Source organism: Plectropomus leopardus, chromosome 21 (assembly GCF_008729295.1).
Source record: "Plectropomus leopardus isolate mb chromosome 21, YSFRI_Pleo_2.0, whole genome shotgun sequence".
Taxonomy (NCBI): Eukaryota; Metazoa; Chordata; class Actinopteri; order Perciformes; family Serranidae; genus Plectropomus; species Plectropomus leopardus.
This window is the reverse complement of record NC_056483.1, coordinates 15361520-15374573: the sequence shown is the minus strand read 5'-3', so window position 1 is coordinate 15374573 and position 13054 is coordinate 15361520. Positions and strand designations below refer to the sequence as shown.

The 13054-nt window shown below is 39.6% G+C and overlaps 1 protein-coding gene across 1 annotated transcript in view; it reads left to right on the top strand.

Moving 5' to 3' along the window:
- Positions 1-13054, top strand: part of ctnnd2a (catenin (cadherin-associated protein), delta 2a) — a 302877-nt gene that overhangs the window by 259395 nt on the left and 30428 nt on the right. Inside the window, 1 exon segment of the mRNA XM_042510566.1 lies at positions 2228-2378. Within this exon segment, the coding sequence (XP_042366500.1) occupies positions 2228-2378 (151 nt within the window).

Genomic DNA, 13054 nt, shown 5'->3' with positions numbered 1-13054 from the left:
CAAGGAAATGATGGGGGCATGTGGTCTTCAGGAAATCACATTTTCTATTTTGGGGTCTGTGTGCATGTGTGCGTGCATGTATGTTTTGTTGAGTCCCCTGAAAGCAAACTCCCTCTCCTGACTTTGCTAGCGGTTTCCAATGAAGCTGTGTTGGCGTACTGCTGGCACATTCTACACTCTGTTCACTAAGCTCTTGGTTCAGACATACAGTATGATCATGTCCCTCCAAGGGTGAATTATTTCCTTAAATGATTAAATGAACCATAGTTCACCATTGTGGTCTTTGAGAAAAAAACAATAATGTTTTAACCTTAACATACCATTGACATTATGCTTTTCACACAATCTCTTATCTTCACACTTCATTTACTGATCTGTTCTTTGGTGCTGCTTAGCACATCTCCAGTCTTCTATGGTTGACCCACAAGGCGGCACCACTTGAGCTGTTTAGGGTCAAGTGATCTATTTAAGCGTACCTTGATAGTTATTGAGGGAGGATAGAGTGGTCTCCAAGCTCAAAACTCTTCTCTCTGGTTCATGTAATTCTCCCTCTTACAGTATATCACTTGTTAGTCAGTGTAATGGCTCAGCCCTTCTTATACCGACCCATCTCCCACTTGACCTCGCCCATTGCACTTCATCTGACTTTTTTCCCTTTTTCCTACGGCAACCACTTTAGAAAAGAATAGAAAAAGATTAAAAAATATAATAGAATATCTTTATTGTCAGAGTACAGTGAGATTCAGTCTGAAATTTTGACATTGGTGGTATAGCATATAGATTAAAAAAACATGATTATAGAAAAAAATAGATAAAAGTTAAAATAGCTACTAGTTATGAAATTTACAGCAGCAACAGTGTTGTAATAAAGTCACTTTTGCCAGACAATTATGGGGGCAGTCAGACAGATTATGGGAGGCACTTAGTTGTCTGATTCAGTGCAGATAAAGTATAGCTTCAAGGAAAAAGCTATTTCTCAGTTGGGAGATGCAGGCATAGAGGCCTCGTAAGGTTTGTTATACAGACGGTGGCACTGGCGTATGGGGTCCTTACAGATTCTGGTTGTTTTTCTGAGGCAGCATTTACTGTAGATGTCCTCCTTGGCTGGGATCTGTATTCCAATGAGTAGATTTAGTGGTCAATGGTCAAGTTCCCTGTGATGTCTATTCCATTCTCGTGAATGTGATATCTCAGGACATGAGATGGAGTGAATTTTTTCACATTTGGCACCAACGTCCACTTTGACTCAAGAGTTCAGTGGTCAAGGTCACTGTGACCTCACAAAACACATTTTTGGCAATAAGTCAAGAACCATCACACTAATTATGACAGAATTTCACACTAATGTCTAATACGTTAAAATGTTGAAGTGATGATATTTTATATCAAAAAGGTCAAATGTCACTGTGACATCATAATGTTTTGCAAAAACACTTTTCTGGCCATTATTCAATGCCAGGCCATAATTTAGCAACAGATGGGTAGATATCAGATGCTGAAGTAGTGACACAGATCTTGGGTGCCCACCTTGAAACTGATGGCTGAGATCTTTGTATTTGGTTGAAGATTTTGTGTGAAGCATCCACCTTTCAGAATCTGTAGCTTCTTTGCAGCAACATCTATATTTGAAGCCCGTCCTGTCTACTGCCATGGCAACATATGAGTCTGGCTAGACATGGATGTAAACTGTAAATGCCCTTGACTGGTTTGCAGAGGCATCCAACTGCAAGGCAGCAATTCTAATTCAGATTTTATTCACTATTTTCTTTCTGTCGGGTCACAGAAAATAGTCAGCATGGCGACAATAAGACGGTGGAAGAATAAACATGTATGAAAAGTGCACAATCCACAGAGTGCACTGAGCTCATAGTAAGGTTAAGCAAACAAGCATAGTGTCACTAGTAAGGAGTACGGTTTATTATTTCCATGTGCTGTCTGTTGTTTACTATGCTGTGTAGACACAATTGTGATTACAACCACCTTGCATCTCCATTATTGCATGCAAGGAGTAGATTGTGATCACAATCGTTAGGATTGATGAATAAAACCACAGAAGTAAAACCTTGGTTTTGCAAATAGAAATTTTCTCTAGTTGTACATTTTAACAATGCTGCAAATTGTCTCAGAACTCCCACAGCTCCTTTTTTTTCTTTTTTTTCAGACTACTATTCGTGCATTCATTTTATTTTTGTTATTTTTGCTCCCCCCCCCGATTTCTCCCCATCAGTGGTCGGTGTACATTCGGGCTGCTGTGCGCAAGGAGAAAGGCCTTCCCATCCTGGTGGAGTTACTGAGGATAGACAATGACAAGGTGGTGTGTGCCGTTGCCACCGCTCTCAGAAATATGGCACTGGACATCAGGAACAAGGAGCTCATTGGTGAGTAATGAAAAAAAAAACTTTTCTAAGAGAGGCTTTTTGCTGGTGAAACATCCCCCCAACCATTAGACGATCACTGGCATTTTTTATTCTCTATCAAGTTACATAAATTTGGACACCTGCGGTGTTTTGCTCAGTTGCAGTCTCTGTTGTTTGTTTGTGAAGAACAACCTGAAGCCCATTTTCATCTCTAATTGCATTCTCTCGTAGCTGTTCCACTGTGGTCTGTTCCTGCCACATCATTCTCATTAAGAGTATGCAAGTCGAGAGCTTGTGTTCAAGTGATGTAGCCTGTAGCCAATTACACCAATTAGAAGCAATATAACACTAATGGAAACCTGCAGTCACCTTTTAGTAACATAGTATGATGGCTTACCTGACTCGTTTCACTTGGACACCTTGGGGTTGTGATTCTGACCCATTGAATTATGTCATTGATTGAGACTATGAACCGGTCATTGCAAACCAGGATCAAGTCTATATTATGAGTTGACATTCAAAATAAGGCTGCCTCCTGAAAGTTGTAGATTTGAATCATCAGGTTGAGATACCTTAGATTGTAGGGGTCGAGCTGTCCCTTATTTTGTCACTCTGTGTGTAGTGAACTTCTGAGGACGTTTTGGTCCCCACATGTAGCTGCTGAGAGAGCACTCCTCTCTTTCACACTGCTCTCCAGTACAGGCAGCTGCTGACCCACACCCAGGGTATGAGAGGCAGCTCCCTGGAGAAAGAGAGCTTCCCGGTCAGGCTTTGAGATGACGTTATCTTCTGTCTTTTTCTTAGAAGTCTCTGGCTCTTATTTGATTTTAGCAGCAAAAAATGGTTTTGCACATTGCCAATATGTCATTAGCATCGTTGGCATGGATCAGCTCAGAGGGGCTAACTTGGCTTATTTACTATGTTACAGGAATATTGCTGTGACTCAGAACATTCCTCCGAACCCCGTTTAAGCTCTCAAACTCTGTATGAGAAAAAAGAATGAATAGTGAAATATCCGTACTGAGCTGTCAAATAAGATTCGAGTGGCATAATTCTGATTTGTGTACAGCCCTAATTTTAAATGAGGCTTTTCATGGGCTTGTGTGATCTAAAATATAATGCTCTGACAAACATTACTATTTTATGATACTACTGTAGTAGTGTGATGGTTATGGAAAATATTGCAAGTTCTTTTTATTCTCTACTATTTAATGAAGTCGTTTTACATCATGACTTAATAAACTGAGGCCAAGGTATGTTTGTTGTGAGAAACTTAGGCTAAAGACAGGAGGGTAAGTAAGGGCAAGAAACTGGTAGATACCTGATCTGAACTCAAAGATGTGGTAATGAAAGAAAGTCTGAGGAAATAGTGTGAGAGAGATACTGTAGCAGAGGAGATGATCAAACCAAAGGTTTGCATTGGGATTTGACTAACTGACTGGCAGCATCCCCACATCAAGGGACAAGGGATAGCTGGAAAACTAACACTCTAGGATACTTTTATACTGTGTGTGTGTGTGTGTGTGTGTGTGTGTGTGTGTAGACGAGTGCTTCCTCCTGCATCTACAAATGTGTTCATGTGTACAATATGTGCATGTGTGACTTCACCCCTTTCCGTCTTTGGAATCTATGATTATATCGGCTTCCTGGTGGGCTCAGCGGTTTCTATGGCAACCCTGCTACCCACAGTCTCAGTCGAGGGACTTCTGGAGCCTCTCTGGGTTTCATCGGAGTGTTTTTAAGAACAGCTAGGAATACCACCGGCAAAGCTCAACACGCCCATACACTACGTCTGTCTGGCACACGACTGCAGATTACAGGATAATTGAAGGCTTCGCACAAAGATGCTTATCAGCCAGATTTGAATGGTTTTTGTTTATGTTTGTTTGCGTGTTTGTTCTTCTCTCCTCAATGCACCTGCACATGTATCAGCAAGCCATTTGCATATAAAGTTAGGTGGTGTAAAAATCCTATCAGGTGCATTAATTTATGTTTTCTTGCAAAACATGTTCTAATGCAGATTTCAGGATATTAGATGATGAAACATGGAAGCAGGAGTCATTTGAATGCACCTGAGCTATATCAACCCAAACACAATTTTACTGCAGTGCATTAGTGTTCCCCTGCCACCAACCAGGTGATTAATGTATAATATTACTGGCTTTAATAGAATATTGTCGCATTTCAAGGTGCAAAAATGTTGGTGCAGCTGCTTTCACATTAAGTCTGACTGAGCTATTTGCTTTTACATTTTCAAAATAAATGTTTCATTTGGACAAAATAAAAGTTAAAAAAAGCAACTTCATACTAACACAATTTAATCAATTCTTCCTTTTGACCTTTTCGATGAGAACAGTTGATGTCTTGCTCTAAAAATCATGAAATGTTCTCTAATTGATGGGAGGTTAATTGGTCAGTTTTTACTTTTTAGTCTTGTATAGCCATTAGCTTTCTAAGCAGAGAAAGAAACAGAGGAGAGCTATGGAATGAGAGGTAGACACTGTAATAAATGTGTGCTTCATCGAGAGAAAGGCAGGGAAAACACGCTTGCTGATTGAGTAATGTAATTACTTGCAAATTCACAGGGAAAATCAATTCAAATTTGTTTGGCATTTCATTTGAATACATGCTTGACTTATTCAGCTGCAGGATAACATGGTTTAAGTCCTGCGTGTGATTAGCTCTCCCAGAGTTATTTCAGAGACTTTAGACACAGACAATAAGACAGAGATAGTGCAATAGATGCAGATTAAGATATATAATAGAGAGAGACAATTAGGGGCATTGCAGATCATCATTCTCCTGTGGCAACAGTGGCTGGCACCGTCAGGGAGGTGTTTGCAGAGTGATTAAAAATAGATACACCTGGGCAGAAAAACAGCGATCTTGAGAAAAATTGGTGTGGTTTTGAAAGACATGCAGTTGTTATTATTAACAGTCTAGTGTAGCTAATTAAAGGTTATTAGGATTTTCTTGAGTCAGTTTGATCCTCCAAAACCAGATATTAAAGCTTTTCTATATGTAACCTATTATGTTCATTTTCAGGTTTGTGCTTGTGCTTTGGGTTTCTTCTAGAGGGTGTTTAAATGCTTTAATGTTCAAAAAACATTTTAATTTCCTTATACTGTCTGTGGGACACTACGCCGTCTGAGATGCTCCATTTTAGCACCTGTCTCTGTAAGCCACCCCCCAAAAATCCCAGTTTGCTCTGACTGGTCAGCATTTCTGGGGCTTCCATATTTGCACTTTGGGCCGCAGACTAAGAGTGTCTGTATTGTTATTGCAACTGAAGGAATGACTTTAATGAAGTATTGAGGCACTTTGTTTTTTTTTCATGAAATCACCAATAAAAAGGCTTCTATAAATCAAAATATTCACATCATGTTTCCCTGATGTTAGCATGTAGCTACATGTATCAGTGCACTGTCAGCCAGGGAATAACTGTTACAAGGTAAAGTGGCATCTTCTACCTTGAACATCACTAATAAAAAAGCTTCTAAACAAAAATCTTGACAGCTGGACATATTCCAACAGCAATATGATCCGAAATCAGGGAGACGTTAACAACATCAGCAACCAAGATTACATCCTTCCCTGGTCTTAGCATGCAACTACATGTAGCAGTGTACTTGCAGCAGTGGACTGACTTTTATGTAGTATAGCTGCATTTTCTACCCTAAAACATCACCAATAAAAGCTTCTAAACTAAAATCTTCACAGCCAGACTTCTAGCAGGATTATGATCCAAAATCAGGGCGAAACTACACAACATTGGCGACCAAGATTACATGTTTCCTTGACTTTTGCAAATAGCTACATGTAACAGTATTAGTACAAAGTATTTAAAGCTGAGGAATGACTGTAACATACAGTAGTATACCTGCACTTTCAAAAAAAAAAAAATACCAGTTAAAGCTTTTCACAACTGGACATGTTCCAACAGGAATTTGATCCCAAATTAGCAAGAAATGGGTTTCCCTTGTGTCAGTTTGTAGCTACATGTCGCAGTGCAGGCTATGTAATGTAAACATTTGCAGAAGCATATCTGGATTAGATCAAATCTCACAAGCTGATGTCAGCTTGTCTCAAAAGTAGGCAAAACCTTGGAATCAAGCTTTTAAGAGTCGAAAGCCTGAGGTTTTCGCTCTCAGGGATTACTTTACATAATTACTTAATTATTTGAAACTTTGGCCACATTTAATATAAATATGTGACACTGTAAAACTATAATCTGTACATGACAGAAAATAAGGAAATGCATTACAGGTCCCCTTTAAGGCATTTGAGAATGAAGTGGCAGAAAGGCTCCTGAACTGTTCTTTGTCAGCTTTGCCATGTTTGCAAACAAGCATCTATTTACTATTTAATCACATTGCTTGCTTAAGAATATAAATATTTAATGGTCCTGGTTTGGTTCTTAAACTATTGAAAAAAGGTTTTCTAGATGTTTAGTTTCCCCCGACCACTCTTGTTAATTTGTTTCTTTATCTTAAAAGTTTGACAATTTTGTGGTTTTACAGACTTACAAACAAAAATAATGAGCTAAAAGCAGCTGGAAACTGCATGAAGCTGCAGGGTGTGTTGTTGATTCCAAGTGGGATTGTCATACCAGCAACCTCAGTTCAATATTAAAATTGCTTATAACAAGACAGTAACGGTAACCTGACTCTTTTAAGATCGCTATTAGACATTATTTGGATAGTCACATTAAACCGATAGTGTATCAGTGGAATAAATCATCAGTTTACGTTCAAAATCAGCTTGCGTATCAACTTCTCTCCCTAACTATTGAAACAGCCAAACGGTAAATGATCCAGAAAGCAACAGTCAGAGATGATGACACACAATGCTGCAGAAACGCAGACAGCCTTGGAAATGAAGAGGGGTAAATGGAGAGAGAAGGAGAAAAGTGAGAGGGATCAGGCAGGGTTGAGCCTTTGCTCTTGGCAAGGCGTGATTTGATACATGTCGACAGAAAAGAGGTAGATGCCAGGCACTCCTAAGAGACAAGCCCCATTTGGCCCATGTTCACAAGCTTTATTCACCACAGTTGCTCTAACCTCTGAGTCAAACACCTTTTCCTTTACACAATTCACTTCTGCAAAACAACAGTTTAACCTGAAGCGACAAAGCGATTTCACAGAGCAGTGTGGGGGGTCTTTCTTCAGATCAAAGTTCATCCTAATTACAATATGATTTTGCATGGCTAATCTAGAGTAAATCGCTTCTCTCTAAAAATGAAAATCTTTGTCTGTTAAAACTCATATGATAGTGTGACATAAGCTGTTAGTGCCGGTAAGTTTGGCAGCATCAGTGTTGGGGTACGGTAGTTTGCATGAGAGCTCAGCAGAGTGAGTGGAGATGAGAATCATCTTTCGCACACAATAACCTCGGAGTGTCAAATCCTCTGGAAAGCAGTGTATGAGCGAGACAGCGAGAGGGAGGGAGCAGCAGACACAAGGCTGGAGAAGGGAAGAGAAAAGGAGCAGAGAGAGCCAAAGTAAGGCTGAATAGGGATGGAAGATGAAACAGAAGAGAGAGCACTGACAGCTAAAGACCTAACCGCATATGTATGCTTATATTCCAATCCCTCTGTAATGTGATTTAGTGGCATATTGATGTCGCCGAGAATCATTCTTCTCATCTGTCAATGGTTTTGTCTCTCTCCTGATTTCACCTCCTTCATAGTTTTTGATTTGCATAATGTACTGTACGCCTGTGTGGCAATAAATGAGTCCCATTCACTGCTACACCGTCTGTCAGCACAATTCTTCCCCATTTACTTACAGATGGTAATTTGACACACATGAATTTGGAACTGCACTGGAATGCCAAAAAGACACAGAATCTCTTTTTTTTTTTTTTCAAATACAGCAAGCATTCACTAAATGTATCCATAAGCACATGCTGTGCTTGCAACCAAATCGGAACCAAAGTTAGTGTTTAATGAAAAAGTGATTAATGCAAAAAATCTGTATAAAATTAAGACGGCTAATGAATTAATTCCATGTTTTGTACAAAGTGACTGGCTCCAAATGCTAAATCTAATTAAGTTTCTGGATTCTACGGTATGAGTTTAATTTAAATTCCAGACATGAAATACTAATATAATGTCCTGCAGTATACCGGTGATTGCATTAAATATGTGATGTATGGTAATATAAAGTTGGATGTGAAACTTTTTGAGTTACAGTTTTCAAATAAACAGTTAACATTTTGATTCAGGTTCAGTGCCGGACCTAGCGCAATCGGCGCCCTAGGCAAGCTTCAACTAGTGCCCCCACCCCACCCCAAAATGTAGTGTAATTGTAAAGTATTGTATTTTTACAAGCAAAACCTTAAGCTAATGTGACATAAACACAAATTAACAACTAACACGTAATAATAAAAAAATGCAAACAATAAAAGAAAATGGTATCATAGACTGTAAAAACAATGGAAGTAGCAACCATAACATCACCCATTGGCTTGTGGACTGCTGTTCTGAGGCCTTGAGTTCAGTATTTTTGCCAATGCCATCTTTATTTGGACAAGAGGGTTGGACTGTAGAGGAGCGAGGTGTGGATCTGACTCACAGACTGTAGTAACGCTGCACAGAGAGCCTGTCACCTGAGAGACCAAGTCCTTTAATATGTATGTTAACCGGTGAGTTAGAAGAAAGAAAAAAAAAAACATCCCTCACACAGTTGTCAAGTGTGTTGAAATTAGCCAAAGAGACCAAAACAGTTTTTAGTACTAGGCTGTAAATATGTTTATTTCTTAAGTTGGGCATTTTAACATTGAAAGTCTATGGGGATTTACTCTGTTTTACATCCAGCCTCATTCATAGAACTGCAGTTTTTAGCTCTTCAACTCTGGCTTCATTTTTAAGCCTTAGAGGTTGCTGCTTTTACAGTATGTGTACATTTGCCGGTTGTTTTGTACTTTTTTTGGTTGTCCTTTGCCTTTTAATTTTCTTTTTCTCTAATACTCTCCACATACACTCCATTCCCTCACTGCTCAGGTTATTTAAGTAGCGCGATTCTTTTTAATTCTGTATCATTGCATTGGATTATATATCCAATGATTTGGGCATCAAAGCAGTGATGTGTGCGTGCACTCAAGGAGAATCACAGAAAATGTTTGAAGACAGGAAAAGACATCAGGAAAATCTTACCAGTCACCTTCTAAATACTTCCATCCTGCATTTGGACTACGGTAATTGACCTCCAACATCAAATAAAGCTCTCTATGGTTTACTTGAAAGTGGCTCAAGACCACCTCTTTCATGTGAATCAGGGGGTGCTTGTTTGGGTGCATGCCCAAGTTTGATCAGAATTTTCTGTGAAGGGCGTAGAAGTTACTGAGTTCTGTTTGCATCACATCAAATGAGAAAAAAAAAAAAGAAACCCTTGAGAGTTCTGATAACCCTTTTTTCTGATTGCTTACTGGTTGCAGAAGACACCCTATATTTAACTCTTTTTTTTCTGCAGTAGTAACAAGTCAGTGTTGATGATCTTTTTTTTCTGAAATGATGAAAAATGAAGACTTTCTTAGTGCTTAAAACCTCAAACAAAGAAAATAACTGATCTCCATCCCTACATTTCTCTTTTCTCCCTCTCTCTATCCCTCTGTCACCCCTTCCCATGTTCCTTTGTCCTCTTCTCTTGTCACACCACACCTCTTACTGGATTAAACCTCCCCTCCCACTCTCCCTCTCTCATATTCACTTCATGTTGTCATTTCTACAACACAAACATTAACCCCTTTTTTTCTCCATGTCATTCCCCTTTCTTTCTTATCCTTCCTCTTTCTCTCATCTGTTTGTCCCACACCCACCCCTCCCTCTCTGTCTCCTTTCCGTGTCGTTTGAGACATGAGCTCATAACGCCCTCTCTTTCAGTCTCTCGCTCTTTGTGTCTCGCATTGATGACATCAGTGCTGGGGAGTGTTACTGTGGAAACCGGACTAGTGCGCCACAGGGATGTCACTAATTGTATGATTGCAAATGTGTGTGTAAGTGTGAGAGTGTGTGTTAGACACCGTTATATGCTGAAAAATCACCAGTTTCAAGCCTTTAATCTATGAATTTTATCCTCACGTACACACCAACATGCACGCACTCACCTTCTAGTACACTGAAAAGGTTACACTAAGAAAAAAGGTGGCATTACATGCTTATTCCTCTTTGTGGATTGCTGGCCACACCAAATATTTTTAGATCACTAGAGAATGTCCATTTTGTGTTTTCCTCACCCACGACAATTTTTACATATTATGCTGTCCCTGCTGTCAGCAGACTACAGCGCGATGAGCTTAAACAACATTGGAAGGCTTGCGAGCCGAAAGACAAAAGGAAGACAGAGCGGCCGTGTCCACTGACTCACACTAAGTTGACACTCACTCCTCTGTCCCTGTTGCAGCGGTACTTTACAAAATTTCTGTCGCCTTTGGAATGAATCTCGTGTGTGTGTGTGTGTGTGTGTAAGGGTCTGGCATGTCTTTTATCAGCCCACTTTGTTCTCTCTGGCATTCTCCGTCCTCTGCTCCTCTGTGCCAGACTGGGGAGCACGACAGAAAGAGAAATAGAAATAGAGAACAATGAAGAGAAATAGAGAGGGAAAGAAAGGGCTGCCATGCCATGATGAGATTTTTTTCTGGTCTTAGAGTTGTCCCTCCAGGATCTGACTTATGTTCTTGATCTTGGAAGGTGCACAAATGAATGCAATTTTTCTCTGTTTTCAGTCCTCCAGAAGACATATTCAAAATTGATGATTTTATGTAAGAAAAATGATAGTCATCAGCATGAAACTCTGCAGTGTAACTTTATCTAATCCAAGGACCAAGGTTTTGTTTGAATTTTGGAGGGACACATATTAAACAGCAGTTTTGGGAGCCCTCACCTAGACACTTAATTTCCTGCATTCTTCTGTTTTATGAACCGATTTTTACCTTCTCTGCATCAAATGATGGTGTGAATATATTTAATTTTGTCAAAGTAAAAGTGCTCGGCTACTTTTACGTCTTTATTCTGGGGGTGTGGGTGAAGGGGCAAATGCACATGTTTTAAATGTGATCCAACCATTACAATGGGAATTCTCTGTCACTGTGAGTGCATAGAGTGTATTTGTGTGTGTGTGCGCGCATCTATGCATCTTCCCAAGCAGGCATCTTCTTCATGTCTATAGAACGTCTAATGAAGCCACAAGTTTCTCAAAAGGGGGGGAATCCCCACCTTCCCTCCCCCTCTATCTCTCCCTCCTCTGCAGTTTACACTGTAAACCTGTCACCCACAGACATCAAAGAGAGACACAGAGGGCGAGATATAACTGGTGTGAAAAGCGCCAAACACAAGAAGGCAGAATATTTTTACGACGGGGGAAGCGATGGCATGCTGCTTTCCAATTTACCTCCATTCCTGACCCGTTTAAACCTGCTGTCTTTCATCTGTTTGTACTCTCGTCTGCATTTCATTTTATTTATTCCTTTATATATTTATTTAATTGCAACTTAAAAGGAATACACCTAACATTGCTGCGGGGAATCAGACTGTCTTTGGAGGTCATTCATATCTATTTTGGTTTGATGAGAATGCGAGGATGTTGATAATTGGTAACTGCAGGCTCTCTCTGTGTGTGTGTGTGTGTGTGTGTGTGTGTGTGTGTGTGTGTGTGAGAGCGTGTTCTGTATGTAATTTATATTTTCACTTCTTTGTAGCTGCTTTCCAAATGAGCCATTAATCCAGAACTCATTAGAATGCTTTAATTTTTTGTGATTTGGATTATAGTGAAGAGAAAATAAGTCAAATTGCTGCCAATAAGATGCCCCTCCCACCTCCTTTAATGACACTATAACTGTATTAGTGTATCTCCAGGGTTTTTGCCTTGACATATTCATAAAGTACATACAAGTACATATAAAGTTTCAGTAAAGGAATATTCCCACAGAACAGAAACCAGCACCCTGTTGCTTTGATTCTGGCGCCCCCTCTTGAAGATGTGATGTACTACTGATTAAATTACCCCAGGATACTCACTCAGATCACACAAAGCCACTAAAACACTAGTTTTGACACTGCATTTTGATAGCAGCTATGGCACCTCCTAATTATACCACACTTCAATTTTAGCTGGTGTCAACACAATTAGGTGAAAACATTTTAAATTGAGTGCTTCACCTGTTAAATGAAAGATAGTTTGCACACAGAATACTCACCTGAATAATCTAAAAGTGATCAGATTAGTTATTTAGGACAGGAGGTGGTACATTCATTTCTTTTTAACATCTCAAAACAGATTTCACAGCTGCTGGCTACACTACCCTGTAATGGCCTTAGTCAGACCAACTTAACTGAGTCCAAGTTAAGTCTAAAAACCAGGTCCAGTTGAGTTTGAGGCAAGTTCAAGTCCAAAGACTATTTGAGACAGACTCCACAGCACATAGTTTATCAAAGATCTAATCTAATCTGTCAATGCTCTCTCTTCTGTTTGCACCAATGCAATATCAGTATCAAAGGATTCTTTCCAATATATTGTGATATTTATTTTTCATCATGTTGCTCAGCCCCAATCTTTATATTTGATCAGTGGAGACAAATATAAGATCATTGTAATATATATTCTTAACATCAGAATACTGAGTGAAGTTCAGAAAGAATGAACACTGACAGTAGTCTGTACCAGTCCTCCCCCCTGTGCTGAGGTGACTCACTGCCTGCA